At 42.7% G+C, this 24,938-nt stretch overlaps 1 protein-coding gene across 1 annotated transcript; it reads left to right on the forward strand.

Annotated features, from left to right (window-relative positions):
* Positions 1 to 4,283: 4,283 nt before the first annotated feature.
* LOC137803250 (mucin-5AC-like) lies at positions 4,284 to 18,333 on the forward strand. The gene is made up of 29 exons (XM_068601538.1): positions 4,284 to 4,367; positions 4,758 to 4,799; positions 4,889 to 5,147; positions 5,959 to 6,073; positions 6,739 to 6,823; positions 7,023 to 7,129; positions 7,505 to 7,715; positions 7,927 to 8,052; positions 8,155 to 8,272; positions 8,680 to 8,818; positions 8,958 to 9,065; positions 9,300 to 9,369; positions 9,652 to 9,789; positions 10,235 to 10,399; positions 10,568 to 10,662; positions 10,750 to 10,876; positions 11,184 to 11,439; positions 12,038 to 12,087; positions 12,218 to 12,321; positions 12,514 to 12,665; positions 13,611 to 13,749; positions 14,666 to 14,776; positions 15,241 to 15,417; positions 15,858 to 16,097; positions 16,516 to 16,672; positions 16,808 to 16,936; positions 17,690 to 17,831; positions 17,978 to 18,021; positions 18,116 to 18,333. Exons 1-29 carry the CDS (start codon positions 4,292 to 4,294, stop codon positions 18,331 to 18,333), a joined length of 3,900 nt encoding a protein of 1,299 aa, XP_068457639.1. The 5' UTR covers positions 4,284 to 4,291.
* The last annotated feature ends 6,605 nt before the right edge of the window (positions 18,334 to 24,938 follow it).

Raw genomic sequence — 24,938 nt, forward strand, 5'->3', positions numbered from 1 at the left:
GTACTATGATCTCTCTAGTGGGGTAATATAGTACTATGATCTCTCTAGTGGGGTAATATGGTACCATGATCTCTCAAGTGGGGTAATATGGTACTATAATCTCTCAAGTGGGGTAATATGGTACTGTTATCTCTCTAGTGGGGTAATATGGTACTATGGTCTCTCTGGTGTGGTAGTATGGTACTATGATCTCTCTAGTGGGGTAATATAGTACTATGATCTCTCTAGTGGGGTAATATGGTACCATGATCTCTCAAGTGGGGTAATATGGTACTATAATCTCTCAAGTGGGGTAATATGGTACTATGATCTCTCTAGTGGGGTAATATAGTACTATGATCTCTCTAGTGGGGTAATATAGTACTATGATCTCTCTAGTGGGGTAGTATGCCACTATGAGCTCTTTAAGATATAATGGTGCATTACCAGTTAAGGCTTTATAGCTGAGGAGAAGGATTTTAAACATAATTCTAAATCTTACAGGAAGCCAGTGAAGAGCGGCTAATACAGGAGTAATGTGATCTCTCTTTATAGTCCTCGTTAGTACACGAGCTGCAGCATTTTGTATTAACTGGAGAGACCGAAGGGCTGTACCAGAGCAGCCTGACAATAAGTAGTTACAGTAATCTAGTCTTGAAGTAACAAATGCATGGATTAACGTTTCTGCGTCGCCTTGAGACAGGATGTGCCAAATTGTTTAAATGTTCCGCAGGTGAAAAAAGTCGGTACTTAAGATTTGTTTTACGTGGGATCCAAAGGAGAGTTCCTGGTAAAAATAACTCATAGTTTTATTAGGGAGGTGGTGATGCAGAGCGATGCCATCCAGAGAAACCACATCAGCAGATAATAGATTTCTGAGGCGTTCGAGTAAAATAACTTCGGTCTTGTCAGAGTTCAGCAGCAGGAAGTTACAGGTCATCCAGGTTTTCATGTCTTTAAGAAACGCTTGAAGTTTAGCGACCATGTTGATCTTGTGCATGGCTGGGAAGCATATCAATATTGATATTGTATCATGTATGACCTGCCAAAAAAGGTTCAGCTCGAGTAACTTGTTCAAACATGTGGACGTAAAGGAGGAACTCTCCTGATGAATCACAATGAGAGTTACGACCACACCGATAGAAGCATGAAAACATCTACCCGCTTTATTGTTGAAAGACTTTGTAGAAACTCATTTTGTAATCATCTAAATGCACTAAACACTCATTAAAATAATAACAATCAGCACATGTTGGAAAACCATGTGCCCATAGCAATAAATTCAATTCAAAAGCTTTCAAACCTGTTTTTGATTCTCATTCACAAGAAAGTGTTGAGCTGCAAATGTAGAATGCTGCAGAAAACCTTTCAACACAAATGTCTCAGGATCAAATCCTTCACGAAATCAAGCGATCCAAAAGGTTTCACCCGTAAAAATGTATTTTATCTTATCAGTTATATTAATATTTTGAAGTGATTTATTTAAACGTGCTCATTTGTAAAGCTGAAGTCATAACTATGTGGTAAATGTTTCATGTAATCTTCACTGTCAGCACACTTGTGTTCATAAAGTTGTTGTGTTTGAATCTGGTGGTTTGTGGCTCGTTGTAACCAAACAGACTAAGATCATTCAGCTCCTGCAGCGTTTGACAGCCGAGCAGGATTCATCAAGTATCGGCTTGTTCCTCACTCCTGTTGTTTATGCATCAGCAAGAGTATCCTTCACTCACCTGTTCACTTCCTGCTTCACTCACCTGTTCACTTCCTGCTTCACTCACCTGTTCACTTCCTGCTTCACTCACCTGTTCACTTCCTGCTTCATCTCTTTTTCTCCAGTGTCAGCATCTCTGCTGCTGACACTGTGTATATGTGTGTGTGTACATGTGAGTGTGTGTGTGTATGTGTGTGTGTGTGTGTGTGTATGTATATGTATGTGTGTATGTGAGTGTGTGCGTGTATGTGTGTATGTATGTGTGTGTGTATGTATATGTGTGTGTGTATGTGAGTGTGTGTATATGTGTGTGTGTGTGTAGTGGAGGAGCTCCACCCCCACAGAGAGAGCAGAGATGTTCACCGCAGAGATAATAAATGATCTAAAAACATGAAAAAGTCCTAATAAAAACTCTAGAAAGACAACGCTTATCAATATTCTAATCTTTAGTGGTTTTGCAGGGAGGTTTGTTAAATAAAGTGTCAGTTCCCATTGTTCCACCATGAACACTCATCAGTAACTCATTCGTATGCAGTTCATCAACAACGCCACATGTGTGTAGTTGTTATAAAGGAGAACCCACAATGTGCGACAGCACTCGTCCTTCATGTCTCACAGCTGTTCTACTGTTAGAAACTACAATCCTCAAAGGGTTTACTACTTGCTAAATGGTTATGGTTATCTGAAGCTGGTTACACTACCTGCCATCATTCAGATGGCTGACAGCGAGGAGCCGCCTGCACATGGAGAGCAAACTCACCCCTTCACACGCTGAGGCCTTCAGGGTGTTGAACTCTTCATCTCCATCTCTAACAAAGGAACTCTTCCAGGAACATCCTGGTGACGTTGCATCGTGGAGGAAGTGAAATGCTGCATCTGGTCTTTGTGGGGATGATAGTCAGATTGTAACACTTTGAACATATATATTACATAAAGTATATTACACAGTAAGCAGACTGTTGGTAGATCAGACTTTCTTTTTATCATCGTATGGAGGATAAGTATTGACACGGTACACACACACATATTAGTCTTTTGTCGATATTCATATAACACACATATATAGTATATATACTATACAAAATTAATATGTGGTAGTGATGGAAGAATGTTAGTTAATAAACTTAATAAAATCAGAAAGTGGAAATGAATATGTATGTGTAGTATTTTACAGCCGTTTTTCAGGGTAACAAGAGTTTTTTCTGACATTGCACAACATGATGAAACTCCTCTGTAGGAATCTGAGTTGTGTTTTCCTGCGTCGCCGGCAGGACGTTGTGTGTTGTGAGTGTAGCATGAATGGCTCATCGAGGTCTTTATTGGCACAACACAAACAGAGCAGAGCACAGCAGAGTTTGTCTTTTATCAAAGATGCACCACAGGATGCATATCCTGGAGGGAGGTAGCTGAGTCACTGAGGGTTATTCACGCAGGCCTGCGACATCAACACAAACCAAACAACCCGTCTACCTCCTTAGAGCAACACACGTCATGTTTACATCTGAACAATGTGGAATATTGTGTTCAACGCACACATGCGCGCACGCTCATGTAATTTAAGGTTAAACAAACGAGGTGGCTTCAGAAGGGCTGCATCACTTCAAACCATTTCACCCATCATGCCATGCGGGTTGACCCTCAATCTGAAGATGGGTGCTTGGATCCCTGTGTGTGTCCTTGTGCGACACTTAATCCAGACTGTGAGTGGTCGGACCGCAAGAAAGGCGCTACGAGTCCATTTCCTCACCACGCCGTGTGAGCAAGCGACTTGGCGCAGTGATAGAAGTGATGATGGCATAATTGCTGAGTAAACTCAAATTCAAGTAAAATGTTGGAACCATGAGTGTGCCAGGTCTTCATTCGGTTTGGTAATGTGCAGCAAGGCTCTAGAGACGTGCGCCGTACAATCCAACAGAATTACTTTTGCTGTGAAATCATGTGTCATAAACCAAGCCTATGTATTACTGTTCACACTCTGGACTGTTGGTCTCGGCACAAATGGCAAAATAAAAACCTTGAACATTCTTCTCTGACCCTAAAAGCGACATGAAGTCCAGCCGACGGCTCCATTGGACTGCATGTTAAATCGGACCACACGTTTCTCTCGTGAAGCCAACGTGAGCACTTTCTGAACTGTCCTGAAGCTCTCAGTCTGCACCCCACAAACATTTAAGGACACCTAAATGTTCACTAAAGTCTTGTCTCTCTCATGACTCCAATGTTTTGGCTTATGAGTCATGGTTTTTCATAAAATAGCTGGAGTTTAACGGCTTTACTATTTGAAAATCCCAGTCCAGTCTGCCTCTCACCTTGTTGCCAGTGCCAGTTTTACAGTCTTAAGATGCTCACCGTCACATTTTTAACTCTACAAACATATTATTATAAAATGTTATTACAATCATAACAAGCATATCAACGCTCCTTAAGATCTCATCTGCCCCTTCAACCTGATGCTCCAATCACTGAAGCTGGTCCTGCCTTGCCTCTCTCTCTCTCCCTCCCTCCCTCTCTCTCTTTCATCTCCACCTTTACCTGGTTATAAAAGGGTTTGTCCTACAGGTAAGCAGCACTTTCACAGTGGGTCAGTCCTCAGGACCGATCATGGGGACCACAGGCCTCCAATCCACATCATGGTTCATGTACCTGACGCTGCTGGTTGGCTCCCTCTCTCAGACTGGTGAGTGATGACATGAGGAATGCTCACAGCTGCACACTATGTGCATGCAGTAGGATTTAAATCTTATCGTTTATTACATTCATGTTTAAAAAAAAATATTAAATGTACCAACATATTGTATTGACAACATTGTGCAAAGGCTCACTGGCTCTCCCAACACAGCCCAAGAGATATTGGTAAATGTCAACCCTCCCAGACCGAGAGTGTAATGTCTAACGTTCAAACTGACTCGGACGGGCAGATGGTTTATCAAGGATGATGTGGTGGGGTTGCAGAGATGTCCTCGACATGCCCCTGTTCACTGAGTGTAAGCCTCAGAGGAGTGTCAGAACGAGCTCATACAGAAACATTTCTACATTTAAAATGGATTGTTTCTTCTCTTTACCACAGTAAACATCGTTCCCTCTCAACAGACACTAAGTCTCAGTTCAGGTAACTGCGCTAATTCCCCAAATACATTTTTGCTGAACTCTTCCTGTCACTTGAAAACATGTTTTAACGTGTTGATATTTTTGTTTTAGCTGATGCCAATCACATCAGCCAAGTGTGCACGACTTGGGGACAATACCACTGGAAGACCTTTGATGGACATTTCTTCCAGCTGGCCTCCAGTTGTAACCATGTCCTGGCCTACCAGTGCAAGAACAGCTACGAGAATTTCAACATCCAGATGAGGCGCACGACAGTCGACGACGTGGCCACCATCAGCGACATCATCATAGTGCTGGAAGGAACAGTGGTGAAGCTCTCCAAGAGCTCCGTGATCGTCAATGACAAGACGTAAGTTCAGTAAATCGTATAATCTGATCTAGGACAGTTTACCCTCGGGTATGCTCTGCCCTGGAGGGGTCTAGTCTGGCCTAGGACAGTTTACCCTCGGGTATGCTCTGCCCTGGAGGGGTCTAGTCTGGCCTAGGACAGTTTACCCTCGGGTATGCTCTGCCCTGGAGGGGTCTAGTCTGGCCTAGGACAGTTTACCCTCGGGTATGCTCTGCCCTGGAGGGGTCTAGTCTGGCCTAGGACAGTTTACCCTCGGGTATGCTCTGCCCTGGAGGGGTCTAGTCTGGCCTAGGACAGTTTACCCTCGGGTATGCTCTGCCCTGGAGGGGTCTAGTCTGGCCTATAGGCTATTTTACACCTTGGGTCTAGTCTGGCCTTTAGGCTATTTTACACCTCGGGTCTAGTCTGGCCGAGGACAGTTTATCCACTGGGTATACTCTGGTCGAGGCCAAAGCATACCCAGGTTTAATCTGGGCGGGGGTTAATTTGGCCTGTTACACCGGGTTCGATACCCAATCCGAGGCGGGTCTTGCGTGGGGTTTACATGTTCTCCCCGTGGCAGCGTGGGTTCCCTATCATCGGTAAATATGTTGCCTGCAACAGCAAATAGCAGGAAGACAAAACACTCCAGATGGTACACATGGTTCATTCTGACCCCATGCGCCCCTCTGGGAGGGCGGGGCACTGTCTGAGATGATTGAAGCATTGAGCTACTGACTGCTTGAATTCCTTACAAATTCCTTCATACAGTCATATAGTTATGATGCTGTCTCATTAACCCATGTTCACTCTGACTCTCTGTGTGCTGCAGGGTCTCTCTGCCACATGTCCTATTCGGAGTGTCTGTCATGGGAACCGTGTCTGGTGTCATTGTTGAAGCTAAGATGGGAATTAAAGTGATGTGGAACCTGGATGACTCCATGGATGTAAGTAGCACTTCCTCTCATATGTGCACACGTCTGTCCTGTTGGTGCCCAGGTGTACGGTCATGAGTTAAGATCACATTGGGAGTCTCCTGAAAACAACTCAGCATGATCTGACTCTCCTGTTTCTGAACATGCTTGTTTTGTGTGCATACATAACATGCAAGAAACAGTGTTTTTATGTTTCCTGTTTTTCATTCTTTGTTTATGCCACTGATGCATAACTCTGAACCATTTGTTGTGGAGTAAACACACGGACATACAATGTCCTTATATGTGCTCATTTGGTCAACTTTTTGCTTGTGTCGTCTGCACTGCAGCACTTTCATGAACTCTGAAATGAATGAAATATGAGAGCCACGACGAATCATCTATTGAAAAGTATCATGTTACTGTCGTTCATCTCATCTGAGAGGAGTGTTCTCAATAAATATACAATTTAACTTGCAGGGTTTAACGAAATGTTTTTTCCATCACAGTTTAAGTGAAAACATTTGATCAATGCCAACGGCGTGATCCATCTAAATCACTTCTTCTTCCCGGATTACATAGAAATCATAAAGTCACATCTTCGTGCATAACATGTTGACATCTTAACAACCTGCTTTGACTGATGAATGGTCGACTCACTCACCAATAACTACTGTTTGGTTGGGGCGTGTTCACAGATTGAAGTAGATAAAACATTCCAGAACCAGACATGCGGACTCTGTGGAAACTATGACGGCATCGCCAATGATTTCTGTAAAGACGGTAAGGTCCCTTTTCTGTGCGCTCCTCAAGATCCCTTTCAGTCTGTGTTCCTTATTAGCCGTGCATCATCTTATGGAAGTGTCTCTTTGGACATCTCAAGAATCAAAGCGGATTTTAAGATTATTAATGGGGACTAACCTGCATGTTTGTGTTTACTGAATAATCCCAATGAGCGTTGCTGTGTGCTTGTGCACTGCAGGATCTGAGCTGTCTGTTACAGACTATGCCGACACCTACAAAGTGAATGAGCCAACAGAGAGTTGTGAGGAGCTCGTGGTCAACCCAGTCCTGAGCTGTGGCGATAAGGTAACTCCACACGCGCAACACTCCAAACACATCACACACCTCAGGAGGTCACGTATGTGAAGACTGACAAACCCCATAGTCCTTTCTTATCTCTGCCAAGGTTGATAAGAAACACCAAGACGGAAAATGTACCTTTTTATTACAAATTAATTTGAACTGCGAGGAACTTAGCTGATATTTATGCCAGATATCGCATCAAAGTCAAAACGTTGGTATCGTGACAACTCTATTCGAGTCCTGATGGCAGGTGTCATGTTGTCACTAGTGTGTGAATGGGTGAATGATGACAAGTCGAGTTGAAGCTCTTTGAGTTCTCGAAAGACTAGAACAGAGATAAGTAGAGAACAGTGACCATTGACTGATTTTCTTTCCCAGCAATCCTGTGACCAGATCTTCTCCAGAGCTTCATTCAGTAGTTGCCAGGACCGTCTGGATGTAGAAGCCTTCAGTAAAGCCTGCATGGCCGATATGTGCAACAAAAAAAACGACATTGACTCTTTCCTCTGCAAAACCATCTCGGAGTTCTCCAGACAGTGTACCCACGCAGGCGGCACGCCCGGTCAATGGAGGAATAACACATTCTGCTGTAAGTGTGATGACTCCTAAAGATGGCTTACCCTGACCCTGAACGGGTCCTGAACCACTCACAGTGTTTCTGCTGGTTTCTGGTCCATCAAAACCAGAATCAGAACAAGTTATTGAACAAGTATGTTTACGCATACAAGGAATTTGTCCAGGGGCGGTAGCAGATTGTCTGGGGGTGTCAGACATCAATACTAAAGTGTTTGTCTCCACAGACATGGAATGTCCATACAACATGGAGTACAAGGAGTCTGGCACTGCATGTGCTGACAGCTGCTCCACCCCTCAGGCCAGCCAGACATGTCACAGCCACCTGACTGAAGGCTGCCAGTGCCCTGCCGGTATCCACACGTTACACTCCAGTGTTTACGCATGATGCGAGCATACGGCACCTCAACCTTACTCGTGACAGTACTGATTGTTCTCTCTCCTCTTCGCCTCAGGAACGGTCTTGGATGACATCAGTAGCACTGGCTGTGTTGCAGTGGACAAGTGTCCATGTCTGCACAACAACAAAATCTACAAGTCTGGAGAGTCCTACTCTTACACCTGTAGATCCTGGTGAGAGGGAATCTGTTCATTAATGGAACAACTCCACATGCTAATGCCTGCAAAATGCCTGCACAAAATATGCGACTGCAACCATTTTTACACTTGCAGAATTGTTTAACTATTTAAAAACAATTGCTGTAAAATGCATTCACCTTGAATACACAGCATTACAATAATCATTATTAAAGCTGTGTAAGTTAACGCAGCATCATGTTGTTGCTCCAGAGTGCTGTTATATTGTTCTGATAACATTACTTTAAAATAAAAGCTGCAATACACTAGTTTTTACCTCATTCTTGAATTTGGCGCATATTGCGATAATTCGCAGAAAAATCATGCTATTAATCAGTTACATTTTTTTCTAACTTTGCCCAGCCCTTATCATAATGTACGTGTGTGTGTGTGTGTGCTCACAGTGTGTGTCAGCGTGGACAGTGGGCGTGTACAGAGGAGAACTGTCCAGGAATGTGCTCTGTGGAAGGCGGCGCTCACATCAACACCTTCGATGGGAAAGACTACACCTTCCATGGGGACTGCTCCTACGTCCTGGCTAAGGTAACCACACCATGATGAGTATTCAACCACATGCACACTGGACCATCAGGAGCATCGATGCTGACGGACACATCGTCGTGCCGCATGATCGGATGTCTTTCTTTCAGTCCTTATTAATTAAAGTCCCAATGTGTTGCAGCAAAGTGACGACAAGAACACGGTGCTGGTGGACCTGGTCAAGTGCGGTCTGGATAACAGAATGACTTGCCTCAGAGCTGTAACTCTGAGTCTATACTACACTTCTGTGGTAAAGTCCTCACACACAGATACAGATGTACAGATAGATACGCACTGTTGAACAGATCCATGTCAAACTATAGCAACGAATGTTATGTGTTGCATTGCTATTTGTTTGGAGTGTGTGTGGTCGTGTAATTTTGATGGCTTACCTGATAATATCAAATTATTTATACAGAATGATTTGGAAATGGTGTTGGACTCCTGTTGGATATCTTCTCAAATGTTTCTCTCCAACTGTCAGGTTATTAAAATTCAGGCAACCGGGGAGGTCTACGTGAACTCCATCCTGTCTCAGCTTCCACTGTTCACACGTGAGTTCAAACGACATTACAGAAGACACACAGCATGTAACGTCACAATGTTTACAACAGTCTGATTGCTGAGTCGAGAGTTACAGCTCCAACCAATTTACTCAAGTGCAGAATAAAAAGAGTGTAACATAAAAGTTATGAATTTGCATTGATGCGGTAGATGCACATCACAATACACAGATGAGGATGCTACAGTCTGGTATACAGAGATATTGGGTTTAATATTCATATCATAACAACAACTTGTGGGGACTTGATGTGTTTCACTGGCTTCTGCTGCAGCGGATGTGAGTGCCTTCAGACCGTCATCCTTCTACATCGTCTTACGACCCAAGATAGGCCTTCAGGTGATGGTCCAGCTGAGCCCCGTGATGCAGGTCTTCATCTCAGCTGACACGTCGCTCAAAGGAACCATGTCTGGTACGACTCCGCAATATTGTTTCCATGTGTGGAAATACAAATACCAAGCAGTCATCCTCAGAAAACAGAATCTCTGGTGTTAGCTTTCTGTTAGCATCTAAGTTGTTACGAGTCAATTTGGACCCATGCATATTCACTTCAAGAAAAAGGAGTCATAACACAACATATTTACAAGGTCAAACAAACAACAAACAACCACTAAAATCTTATGTTGACAACTAACAACACAAATGTCATCACTTCAACCAGAACATTTGATCATTTAGTGAAACTAAATGTTTAGTTTTATTTAGTTGAAATAGAGTTTCCTGACAAAGTCAAAAAGCCTTGATGCAATAAACACATTGATGTGCTTCTTTTATGCATTTAAGACCTGAAACGGGTCCTAACACGAGAGGAAGGTTAAACACTCGTATCTGTGTAAACGTGTCACCTCTTCCATCAGGATTGTGTGGGAACTTCAACAACAAAATGAGTGATGACTTCAAGGTGTTCAGTGGGCTGGTGGAGGGCACCGCAGTAGCGTTCGCCAACACATGGAAAACTAGAGCCACCTGCCCCGACATCATAGCCCGCTTTGGACACCCCTGCCAACAGAGCATCAGCACGGGTACAGCTCTCCTCACTGCCTTGTCACTTCACATATGATGAAATGTTTGTCACATCATTGGATAGCATAGCATATGAAGGAAACTACCAAACCACTGTTTAGAGTTAGCCATGCTGTTTTCAGGGCATATGTTGTAACTGCTTCCTTATGTATGTGTCTGTGTCTCAGAGAGTTATGCCCAGTACTGGTGCTCCAAACTAACGGATCCCCAGGGAGTGTTTGCTCCTTGCCACTCTGTCATTAGCCCCACCTCATACAAAGATGTAAGTCTGCACACACAAAGTGTACTGACAAATAAACACAAGTATTGACCCCCTTATAATGCGTCCATGCCTGCTGTCTCCTCACAGAACTGCATGTATGACAGCTGTAACTGTGCTAAGACTGAGGACTGCATGTGTGCGGCGGTCTCCTCCTACGCCTATGCCTGTTCAGCAGTAGGAATCCACCTCACTGGCTGGAGGGCGACCATCTGTGGTAAATAAAACACAAGGACCATTTTATATTCCTGCGCTGAGATTCCATAAAATTCTTGCTCGAGGTTCAAGGTTTTTATTTTGACATCTGTGCCTAGACCAACAGTCCAGACACATTGGAAAGTTATGTACAAAATGTGGTAGTATGAAAGTATAAAAAAGTGTTAAATAACAGTAATAAACAGGCTAGGTCCAGGTACAATTACACCATTTGATACATCTGAAACTATTCACAAACACAAAAATGGGATTCATCCAGCATTCATCTAACACTCATGCTACGACGGCGATCTCATCTCGTCCACTAGGAAAGTTCAGCGCATCGTGTGAAGCAGGATCAGTGTACGAATACAACATGACCAGCTGCAGTCGTACCTGCCGCTCCCTCACCCAACCTGACTACTCCTGCCAGACCAGCTTCACCGCAGTAGACGGCTGTGGCTGTGCCGAGGGGACCTACATGAACGAGAAGGGCTCCTGTGTGGCCAGAGCAAGCTGCCCCTGCTACGATAAAGACACCATCATTCCTGCTGGACAGACTATCAGCATTGACGGCGCCACATGGTAAACTAAATGAAGTGTAATGATGCCGGCAGCTGGCCATTATGGGCTCATGCAATAAACACTCAACGGTTTACTTCAGAGTGAGTTGGACATTGAGAATATGTTCTAGTGTAGGGTTTCACTAACAAAGACCAAAGCAATAGTGATAGTTCACAGAGGCTTTGATGCTTGTAATTCACCAGAACATCCTCGTGTAGAACCCTAGATGCTCAAGTCAGCTAAATAGCACTAAACACAACGTGCAGAAGAGCTGAGAATGTTGCAGGTTTTTGGTCATGAACCAACGTATTGGACACATTGCAATGTTGACGGAGCGAGATGTACAGCCAGAGGATCACCATGGATATTATATTTCATCACAGTATTTTCTATTAATTCTGCAAATATAATGTGTGATTTGAATGTGTGTGTGTGTCAGCACTGAAAAGAACACTTGGTTGATCCAACAAGGGGACAATCAAAGGGCAAGCTACAGCACGTCTTAGCCAGTCTGCGTCCTCGCAGTATGTTATGAAGAGGGGTACAGAATGATATTGATGGACAAAGAATGATTTTGTGAAGCTATTGATGACATTAACTTTTATAACTGTTATCACAGTGTTTGCCGACAAGGAGCTCTCAGCTGCTCAGGAGGGACTCCACTACGATGTAGGTTTCCACACGTGGACATGCAATCCTGTCTAAGGAGACCTTTTTACTGCCAGAACACAGTGAATGGTGGATGAAATTATGCCGATGAGATACTCACTATGCTCTTTATCCTGAATGTCTTACCCAGCGTCACTATCATGCCCTTCCCCCATGGTTTACTTTAACTGCTCCACTGTTGGGACCACCGGGACCGAGTGTCAGAAGAGCTGCATCACTCTGGACATGGCTTGTGTAAGTACAGCATATCACACACACGGTGGTGATTTTGTATGGCTGCTAACTTGTTCAGGTCTCTCTTATGAAAGACATGTTGATCTCATGGGACTTCTTGGTACAATAAAGCTCAAACAAAAAAAAGACACATACATGCACAGGCCCAGTTTGGTTCACTCTCTATGTGGCGCTCCACTTTGCTGGCTGCAGATCAGTACGAGCTGTAGGTCTGGCTGCATGTGCCCTGACGGCCTGGTGGCAGACGGAGTAGGAGGCTGCATCAATGCATCCAGCTGTCCATGTGTGCACAATGGAAACACATATCAGCCTGGAGAGAGACTAACGGTGGACTGCAACACCTGGTTTGTACACACACACACACACACACACGCACAAACACACACATATCAGGGGAGGCTCCTGAGCTCATTTCAATGAAAAAACGTTATGGGCCCCACAAGGTTAAAGGGCCCCATGTCGTTTGTATGCTGCCTGTTGCTGGGCCCAGCAAAGAAATATATACGAGTGCACACACACACACACACACACACACACACACACACACACACACACACACACACACACACACACACACACACACACACACAAACTGAAGAGCAAAAACAGGACTCTCTCTCAGGAGACAGGTGTTCATGTCCTGTGGAGCTTCGATACATAACACACCTTTTATTAACATCAAAATATGACGGGTTATTTTACGTTAAAAAAAGCTTTAAAAGAATGACTAAGATAGTCTTCTGACTAAGCAGTAAAATATGACCAGTAGGGATGAGATCAAGTTTATTTTATTTCATTATTTATCAGATATTGAATAAGTGCGTGAAGATCAATTATTGATCCTCCTCTAAGTGAAAAAAAGAACTTCCAATCTGGAGATATTTGTATTTAATCGTATATTATAATTTTAATGTAATTGCTAATAATTTACTAATCCATTTTTAAAGTTGCTTTCTGGTTATAATTGTTTTTCACTGGTTATCGATCCATATTGTTATACACATTGTAAAACATTTACAAATGTTAAGTGGCATGAATAGGCACCCCTATATCAAAGGCTTTATTGCTATTCACGTAAATTAATAGAAACTAATAAAAACATCTTTAAGCATTATACATTTTAAATGAGCTGCTAGTTGTCTCCATCCAATTAAACACACATGTCTGTATAATTAGTATTTTTGCATTAAAATGATAATAATTACAGATCATTTAGCTTGAAAAAACCTCAAATGCAATAATATTAGGATTACAGGACTGAAAGTGTGTGTCTGGTGTGTGTGTTCCAGCTACTGCAGTGGAAGGAAGTTCACGTGCACCACCAATGTGTGTAATGCAGTCTGTGGGATCTATGGCGATGGCCACTACACCACATTTGATGATAAGAGGTTTGACTTCAGCGGAGACTGTGAATACACACTCCTTCAGGTAAAGGGACAGTCGGAGAAATAAAACGTGTTAGACATTCGGTTTCCATTGGAACACCAAATGTGTGTATTTTTCCTTTATGTTTTCAGAAAAACAAAAGAGGAGCAACTCATGTATCTGTTTACAGAAATAATCTGTCTTTTCTGTCATAACGGGGACAACAATGATCTGATTCCAGGATTTGAGTTCATTAACTTAAATGGTTCAAGGCAATAGGTTTCCTTAAACAATTTGAGTGAAGTAACACGTTTAAATGGAGAACTCCTAACTCAAGTATGTATTGTTAGATATACTTATGTAAATACATGACTAGTATTAACTCAATTTCTTTGTATTGAACTTAAACATATTCATTATTTAAACATTAAACTCATTAAAAGTATGTATATGATTTAAGTCTGACTAACTTAAATAGCTTACAGTTAGTTCCAACAACTCAAAAAGGTATAGCTGCTTCTCAATTCATTAAAAACGGATTGCCTTGAACTATTAAAGTTGCATTAACTCAATACCAATACTCATTTAGATGCAATGCATTCATTTGAATATGGTTGTTTGACCACAACATTACACATCGCGCTGTGGAGGAGCGGGAGGTGTGCAGCTCGTGGTCTGCAGCTCTTCATACAACAGCTCACTGGCTGCTTTGTCCAGTGACCTCACTCATCTAGAAAGATGTGTGAGCATTGTGACAACTACATTGCATTTGCTGCAGCTGCTCCGTAATAAAAGCTACTCAGTGTGTCACCAGTGCAACACAAAACAAAAATACCAATAGAAATGACCAATGAGAGAGGTATTAACTGAATGTAAATACATTGGATGATTATTGAAGGAAAACGCAGTAACTGGTGATGAGTTTTGATTCCGTGAAAAAGCTGTCCAGTAACTGCATCCTGTGCTCTGCTTTACTCAGGACTACTGTGGCACCAGTCAGAGCAACGGGAGCTTCAGGATTATTACAGAGAATGTTCCCTGTGGGACCACAGGAGCCACCTGCTCCAAGACCATCGTGATCTTCCTGGGGGTAAACAACACCAGAACACGAGAGCAGAACATCTGACCAATATCAATGTTGAGGTTTGACAAGGATTATGGCTCAAATGATAATCAAGAAGACTGGGACCAATTATTGTATGATTGATGACCCTTATCATACCTTAAATAAGCATTACAATTACTTTTGAGTGCGTGAATTGGCAAAATAGTAAAAAATAGACTGATATTGAACTTAATGTTCCACCATTGGGGACATAAGGCTCACTTTAAAACCAATGAGGATATCATCCCATGGTAATGCTATGATGCTGATCTCCACACTTCATATCCTGGACGTGTGCAGCCATGCAGTTCATTTGTATCTGTTCCTTCAAAAAGAACGATGCAGTTGCTTCCCAGTTATCTAGTAACACGTTCCTTTTCACTGAGTAACTGACTGCTTGTTCCACCTCACTAATACAATGCTTATTTATTTGATGTTTATGCCCACAGGATAATGAATACAAACTTAAAGATGACACCTTCCAAATGGTAAAGGGCAGTGTCCAGGTGCGCCCTGCTCAGATACAGAAGATGGGTATTTACCTGGTGGTCACCATCAAGCCGGGTCTTGTGCTCATGTGGGACAAGAAGACCAGTCTTTTTATTAAACTCGCCCCGCAGTTCCAGGTAAACAATCATGTCTGCATCTCTTGACTGACAGCTGTGCTTTTTGCACAACACATATTGGTTCCTTCATTCTGGCTCATTGTCATGATACTTGACACTTGAAGATGATTGTTTGGATTTACAGCGCCTTGGCACTGCTCTCATTCACCCAGAAACACTTAGTGCTTATCTGGTTTGCATCTAGCTTAAGACCGAGCTAGTTCCCTCAGGAGCTGGTGGAAAAAGAACAGAGATGATTACTGGACTTATATGTGCCCGGTAATTTGTACACAACATCATTCTCTTGGTGTCTGCTAACACATTGACCGTAAGATATGGACTATGATAGTGGTTGTTTTGATGTTTTTCTGGAGCTTGAGGGCAAAAGTATATTTCAACGGCTTACTCGGCGTCAGCCCTATCACAACAGTAAACTCTGCCATTGGGTTCCTCCCTCTCAGGGTCAGGTCTGTGGTCTGTGTGGAAACTACGACGGCAACAGTAAGAATGAATTCACCACACGCTCTCAGGAGACAGTGACCGACGTTCTAGAATTTGGTAACAGTTGGAAGGTTTCATCCAGCTGCCCAAACGCCCAACTGCTCACCGATCCCTGTACCTCTAACCGCTACCGGGCAGCCTGGTCCCAGAAGCAGTGCAGCATCATCACCAGCGTCACCTTCCAGAGCTGTCATTCACAGGTAACTACGGCGACAGGGTCACACAAACATCGTCACTTTAACTGCCATGGTTTGTGGAATTCAATAAACAGTTTTCCTCCATCTGTGGAACTGCTCATTGCTAATCTGCTCTTTAATCAAAACAATGGTCTGAAGCAAGAAACCTGAAGAAATGCTTTTTAGCCTGTAATATTTATGTTAGCACTAATAGTACAGTCTGTGTGATTACATCTTGTGCTACCAATGTCACTATTGCTACTATATATATATATATATATATATATATATATATATATATATATATATATATATATATATATATATATAGTAGTAATAGATATTAAGTAGTACCAACAACACTATTGCTACAACTACTCCAACCTTTTGGTTTCCCTCAACTTAATGTTTCTATTAAACAGTCCATGATCATGTGTTTAAGGTTGACCCTGGTCCATACTATGACTCGTGCGTGAGAGACTCGTGTGCTTGTGACACTGGTGGCGACTGTGAGTGTCTCTGCACTGCTGTGGCTTCCTATGCCAAAGCTTGTAATGAAGCTGGGACCTGTGTGAAATGGAGAACTCCCAATTTGTGCCGTAAGTTTGGTCACAATCTCACAAGGAAAATCAGTGCAATATCATTTAAATTTGTTTTAGCCAACAGATTTAAATGTGTTGGACCCCCTGATTATTGTGACACCAGCTAAAACACACTTTTCTTTTCATTTGCAGCTATTTTCTGCGACTATTATAACAAACATGATGGATGTGAATGGCACTACAAGCCTTGTGGAGTTGACTGCATGAAGACATGTAGGAACCCGTCAGGAAACTGTTCCAGCCTCATCACGGCACTGGAAGGTACATTAGACAGATCTTTTGGCACGTCGTCTCCTTGACTGGAGGTTTCAGTTCAACTCTGACTGATTGACCTCCCTGCTCAGATAAAACATTATTATTACTATTCAGAAATATTTTGATCCAACAACATATGTCTGCCAGAGCCTCAGTCCTCAGTGCTGCTCTTTTGGCATTGTTGTGGTCCATTCTTTTTCTTTTTTAGATTTTTTATTTGTGATGGATATTATTATTATTACATTTTTTCCTTTGTGAGTTAGACAAACAAGTCTGGGATTATAGACTGTATTTGCCGAAATTTGAATTCATTTGGCAGCTTAATGAGTCCGTCTTGAAACTGTATGTACACATTAAGTGACTTTTTTTCTGTATCAGGAGTTTCCCATTAAAGCCATGGATCAAAACTAAAATGCATGTAGGTGATGGTGATCCCTGATGATTTTAATCATTTTAAATAAACACCTTCTTTCCAATGTTCAACTAACTCATGAGGAAATAATTATATAATAATACTACAATATATCTCAGGATATCTCTGGAGAAATACACTTAACAAATACTGCTTCAAACTAAACATGGCATCCTTAGTATAGGAGCTGTGTCTCTGATATCCTGCAGTCTTTGATTTGATGGGGTTGCTGTGGCTCAGGAGGAAGAGGAGTTGTCAGTTTCAGACTGTGTGTTTGTGTCCCGTATACGTGATTGAGTGTTCGTATTTCTACTGAGGTTAATCCATTTCCTATAATGGTGTTGCAGGCTGCTATCCACAGTGTCCCCCAACCCATCCCTACTTCGATGAAGACAACATGACCTGCGTGGACAAGTGTGGCTGCTATGATGGCAAAGGCAATTATTACAGCATCGGAAGCAAGGTTCCATCGAACAACTGTAACACTTGGTATGTCTCCTAGCTACAGAGGATTCAATATCACTGATAATAAATAAAAAACAAACATTACCTACCTCTCACCTAAGTGAAATTTGCTTATGTCATGTATGAACCTGAAGGTCAATGATATGTCTAAATTTTCATTTTATTGAAAGCTTCTGCAGTGACTCTGGAGTATCGTGCAGCTACAATGTAAACTGTAAGTAAATATTATTTTTAAGACCGACTTGTTTATGTGAAAACACACACACAAAGTTTTGAAGAATAATCAACATAATCCTCTTGATCCGCAGCTTGTACATGCTTTATTAATGGAAGAACCTACGAATATGGGGAAACCATCTACAATACCACGGATGGCCTGGGACACTGCATCACAGCTAAGTGTGGGGCCAATGGGACGTTAACCAGAAGCATTCACGTGTGTCTTACCACCACGGCTGAGCCTAAAACTACTCCGTTTGAATTCACCACGGTTGAAAAGACAACTTTAGGTAAGAAAATATATTAATAAAAAACACTAATATTGCTTTTAATAATCTCGCAAACTACTTCAATAAATGGATGACTGAAGTAATTATGTAAAAATAATAGTACTTGAGAAATGAGGAAATATTTTTGGATTTCGGAATAAAATATTAATTTTGCATTGTTCACAAAATATCTAATTTTATCACAGTTACTACATCACAATCAAGAACCACATTGGGAACCACAAATACACCTTTAGAAACAACCAAATCACAAGAAACAACGGCTGCTAAAATAACCACAACAACAGTGCAGAGTGTGACAACAACAAGCCCTGAAACAACAGCTGTAACATCAAGTCCATCTGTTGGTACCACAACCGCTGAAGTACCGTCAGTAACAACTACAGGAACAACTACTAAACCTTCAGAAACAACTACATCTGAAGAAACTACAGTGAGTAGTGGGACAACCTCATCACCAAAAGTCACCACTGGCCCAGTGACTACGTCTACAACGCCTATTGTTGAAACTACAACAACAGTGTCAAGTGTCACAACAACAAGCCCTGAAACAACAGTTGTAACATCAAGCCCTTCTGTTGGTACCACAACCACTGAAGTACCGTCAGTAACAACTAAGGGAACAACTACTAAACCTTCAGAAACAACTACATCTGAAGAAACTACAGTGAGTAGTGGGACAACCTCATCACCAAAAGTCACCACTGGCCCAGTGACTACGTCTACAACGCCTATTGTTGAAACTACAACAACAGTGTCAAGTGTCACAACAACAGGCTCTGAAACAACAGTTGTAACATCAAGTCCATCTGTTGGTACCACAACCACTGAAGCACCGTCAGTAACAACTAAGGGAACAACAATTAAACCTTCAGAAACAACTACATCTGAAGAAACTACAGTGAGTAGTGGGACAACCTCATCACCAAAAGTCACCACTGGCCCAGTGACAACCTCTACAACGCCTATTGTTGAAACTACAACAACAGTGTCAAGTGTCACAACAACAAGCCCTGAAACAACAGTTGTAACATCAAGCTCTTCTGTTGGTACCACAACCACTGAAGCACCGTCAGTAACAACTAAGGGAACAACATCTAAACCTTCAGAAACAACTACATCTGAAGAAACTACAGTGAGTAGTGGGACAACCTCATCACCAAAAGTCACCACTGGCCCAGTGACAACCTCGACAACACCTATTGTTGAAAGTACAACAACAGTGTCAAGTGTCACAACAACAAGCCCTGAAACAGCAGCTGTAACATCAAGGCCTTCTGTTGGTACCACAACCACTGAAGTACCGTCAGTAACAACTAAGGGAACAACCACTAAGGCTTCAGAAACAACCACATCTGAAGAAACTACCGTAAGCGTTGCGACGACTCAACCATCGAAAGAAGTTACCACTGGCCCAGTGACAACCTCTACAACGCCTATTGTTGAAACTACAACAACAGTGCAGAGTGTCACAACAACAAGCCCTGAAACAACAGCTGTAACATCAACCCCTTCTGTTGGTACCACAACCACTGAAGTACCGTCAGTAACAACTAAGGGAACAACAATTAAACCTTCAGAAACAACTACATCTGAAGAAACTACAGTGAGTAGTGGGACAACCTCATCACCAAAAGTCACCACTGGCCCAGTAACTACCTCTACAACGCCTATTGTTGAAACTACAACAGTGTCAAGTGTCACAACAACAGGCTCTGAAACAACAGCTATAACATCAAGTCCATCTGTTGGTACCTCAACCACTGAAGTACCGTCAGTAACAACTACAGGAACCACTACTACACCTTCAGAAACCACTACATCTGAAGAAACTACAGTGAGTAGTGGGACAACGTCATCACCAAAAGTCACCACTGGCCCAGTGACAACCTCGACAACGCCTATTGTTGAAACTACAACAACAGTGTCAAGTGTCACAACAACAAGCCCTGGAACAACAGTTGTAACATCAACCCCTTCTGTTGGTACCACAACCACTGAAGCACCGTCAGTAACAACTAAGGGAACAACAATTAAACCTTCAGAAACAACTACATCTGAAGAAACTACCGTAAGCGTTGCGACGACTCAACCATCGAAAGAAGTTACCACTGGCCCAGTGACAACCTCTACAACGCCTATTGTTGAAACTACAACAACAGTGTCGAGTGTCACAACAACAAGCCCTGAAACAACAGTTGTAACATCAAGGCCTTCTGTTGGTACCACAACCACTGAAGCACCGTCAGTAACAACTAAGGGAACAACAATTAAACCTTCAGAAACAACTACATCTGAAGAAACTACCGTAAGCGCGGCGACGACTCAACCATCGAAAGAAGTTAGCACTGGCCCAGTAACTACCTCGACAACGCCTACTGTTGAAACTACAACAACAGTGTCAAGTGTTACAACAGCAGGCTCTGAAACAACAGTTGTAACATCAAGTCCTTCTGTTGGTACCACAACCACTGAAGTACCGTCAGTAACAACTGAGGGAACAACTACTAAACCTTCAGAAACAACTACATCTGAAGAAACTACAGTGAGTAGTGGGACAACCTCATCACCAAAAGTCACCACTGGCCCAGTGACTACGTCTACAACGCCTATTGTTGAAACTACAACAACAGTGTCAAGTGTCACAACAACAAGCCCTGAAACAACAGTTGTAACATCAAGGCCTTCTGTTGGTACCACAACCACTGAAGCACCGTCAGTAACAACTAAGGGAACAACTACTAAACCTTCAGAAACAACTACATCTGAAGAAACTACCGTAAGCGTTGCGACGACTCAACCATCGAAAGAAGTTACCACTGGCCCAGTGACAACCTCTACAACGCCTATTGTTGAAACTACAACAACAGTGTCGAGTGTCACAACAACAAGCCCTGAAACAACAGTTGTAACATCAAGGCCTTCTGTTGGTACCACAACCACTGAAGCACCGTCAGTAACAACTAAGGGAACAACAATTAAACCTTCAGAAACAACTACATCTGAAGAAACTACCGTAAGCGCGGCGACGACTCAACCATCGAAAGAAGTTAGCACTGGCCCAGTAACTACCTCGACAACGCCTACTGTTGAAACTACAACAACAGTGTCAAGTGTTACAACAGCAGGCTCTGAAACAACAGTTGTAACATCAAGTCCTTCTGTTGGTACCACAACCACTGAAGTACCGTCAGTAACAACTGAGGGAACAACTACTAAACCTTCAGAAACAACTACATCTGAAGAAACTACAGTGAGTAGTGGGACAACCTCATCACCAAAAGTCACCACTGGCCCAGTGACTACGTCTACAACGCCTATTGTTGAAACTACAACAACAGTGTCAAGTGTCACAACAACAAGCCCTGAAACAACAGTTGTAACATCAAGTCCATCTGTTGGTACCTCAACCACTGAAGTACCGTCAGTAACAACTACAGGAACCACTACTACACCTTCAGAAACCACTACATCTGAAGAAACTACAGTGAGTAGAGGGACAACCTCATCACCAAAAGTCACCACTGGCCCAGTGACTACTTCTACAACGCCTATTGTTGAAACTACAACAACAGTGTCAAGTGTCACAACAACAAGCCCTGAAACAACAGTTGTAACATCAACCCCTTCTGTTGGTACCACAACCACTGAAGTACCGTCAGTAACAACTAAGGGAACAACTACTAAACCTTCAGAAACAACTACATCTGAAGAAACTACAGTGAGTAGTGGGACAACCTCATCACCAAAAGTCACCACTGGCCCAGTGACTACGTCTACAACGCCTATTGTTGAAACTACAACAACAGTGTCAAGTGCCACAACAACAAGCCCTGAAACAACAGTTGTAACATCAAGCCCTTCTGTTGGTACCACAACCACTGAAGTACCGTCAGTAACAACTAAGGGAACAACAATTAAACCTTCAGAAACAACTACATCTGAAGAAACTACGGTGAGTAGTGGGACAACCTCATCACCAAAAGTCACCACTGGCCCAGTGACTACGTCTACAACGCCTATTGTTGAAACTACAACAACAGTGTCAAGTGTGACAACAACAAGCCCTGAAACAACAGTTGTAAAATCAACCCCTTCTGTTGGTACCACAACCACTGAAGTACCGTCAGTAACAACTCAGGGAACAACCACTAAGGCTTCAGAAACAACTACATCTGAAGAAACTACCGTAAGCGTTGCGACGACTCAACCATCGAAAGAAGTTACCACTGGCCCAGTGACAACCTCTACAACGCCTATTGTTGAAACTACAACAACAGTGTCAAGTGTCACAACAACAAGCCCTGAAACAACAGTTGTAACATCAAGGCCTTCTGTTGGTACCACAACCACTGAAGTACCGTCAGTAACAACTAAGGGAACAACAATTAAAACTTCAGAAACAACTACATCTGAAGAAACTACAGTGAGTAGTGAGACAACCTCATCACCGAAAGTCACCACTGGCCCAGTGACAACCTCGACAACACCCATTGTTGAAACTACAACAGTGCAGAGTGTCACAACAACAAGCCCTGAAACAACAGTTGTAACATCAAGCCCTTCTGTTGGTACCACAACCACTGAAGTATCGTCAGTAACAACTAAGGGAACAACTACTAAACCTTCAGAAACAACTACATCTGAAGAAACTACAGTGAGTAGTGGGACAACCTCATCACCAAAAGTCACCACTGGCCCAGTGACTACGTCTACCACGCCTATTGTTGAAACTACAACAACAGTGTCAAGTGTCACAACAACAAGCCCTGAAACAACAGTTGTAACATCAAGGCCTTCTGTTGGTACCACAACCACTGAAGCACCGTCAGTAACAACTAAGGGAACAACAATTAAACCTTCAGAAACAACTACATCTGAAGAAACTACAGTGAGTAGTGGGCCAACCTCATCACCAAAAGTCACCACTGGCCCAGTGACTACGTCTACAACGCCTATTGTCGAAACTACAACAACAGTGTCAAGTGTCACAACAACAAGCCCTGAAACAACAGTTGTAACATCAAGGCCTTCTGTTGGTACCACAACCACTGAAGCACCGTCAGTAACAACTAAGGGAACAACAATTAAACCTTCAGAAACAACTACATCTGAAGAAACTACAGTGAGTAGTGGGACAACCTCATCACCAAAAGTCACCACTGGCCCAGTGACAACCTCGACAACACCTATTGTTGAAACTACAACAACAGTGTCAAGTGTCACAACAACAAGCCCTGAAACAACAGTTGTAACATCAAGCCCTTCTGTTGGTACCACAACCACTGAAGTACCGTCAGTAACAACTGAGGGAACAACTACTAAACCTTCAGAAACAACTACATCTGAAGAAACTACTGTAAGCGTTGCAACGACTCAACCATCAAAAGAAGTTACCACTGGCCCAGTGACAACCTCTACAACGCCTATTGTTGAAACTACAACAGTGTCAAGTGTCACAACAACAAGCCCTGAAACAACAGTTGTAACATCAACCCATTCTGTTGGTACCACAACCACTGAAGTACCGTCAGTAACAACTAAGGGAACAACATCTAAACCTTCAGAAACAACTACATCTGAAGAAACTACAGTGAGTAGCGGGACAACCTCATCACCAAAAGTCACCACTGGCCCAGTGACTACGTCTACAACGCCTATTGTTGAAACTACAACAACAGTGTCAAGTGTCACAACAACAAGCCCTGAAACAACAGTTGTAACATCAAGCCCTTCTGTTGGTACCACAACCACTGAAGTACCGTCAGTAACAACTAAGGGAACAACAATTAAACCTTCAGAAACAACTACATCTGAAGAAACTACAGTGAGTAGCGGGACAACCTCATCACCAAAAGTCACCACTGGCCCAGTGACTACGTCTACAACGCCTATTGTTGAAACTACAACAACAGTGTCAAGTGTCACAACAACAAGCCCTGAAACAACAGTTGTAACATCAACCTCTTCTGTTGGTACCACAACCACTGAAGTACCGTCAGTAACAACTCAGGGAACAACCACTAAGGCTTCAGAAACAACTACATCTGAAGAAACTACCGTAAGCGCGGCGACGACTCAACCATCGAAAGAAGTTACCACTGGCCCAGTAACTACCTCGACAACGCCTACTGTTGAAACTACAACAACAGTGTCAAGTGTTACAACAGCAGGCTCTAAAACAACAGTTGTAACATCAAGTCCATCTGTTGGTACCACAACCACTGAAGTACCGTCAGTAACAACTAAGGGAACAACATCTAAACCTTCAGAAACAACTACATCTGAAAAAACTACAGTGAGTAGCGGGACAACCTCATCACCAAAAGTCACCACTGGCCCAGTGACTACGTCTACAACGCCTATTGTTGAAACTACAACAACAGTGTCAAGTGTCACAACAACAAGCCCTGAAACAACAGTTGTAACATCAAGCCCTTCTGTTGGTACCACAACCACTGAAGTACCGTCAGTAACAACTAAGGGAACAACTACTAAACCTTCAGAAACAACTACATCTGAAGAAACTACAGTGAGTAGTGGGACAACCTCATCACCAAAAGTCACCACTGGCCCAGTGACAACCTCGACAACGCCTATTGTTGAAACTACAACAACAGTC

Source organism: Clinocottus analis, unplaced genomic scaffold, assembly GCF_023055335.1.
Source record: "Clinocottus analis isolate CAN_PGR_092001 unplaced genomic scaffold, fCliAna1.0.p SCAF_51, whole genome shotgun sequence".
NCBI lineage: Eukaryota > Metazoa > Chordata > Actinopteri > Perciformes > Cottidae > Clinocottus > Clinocottus analis.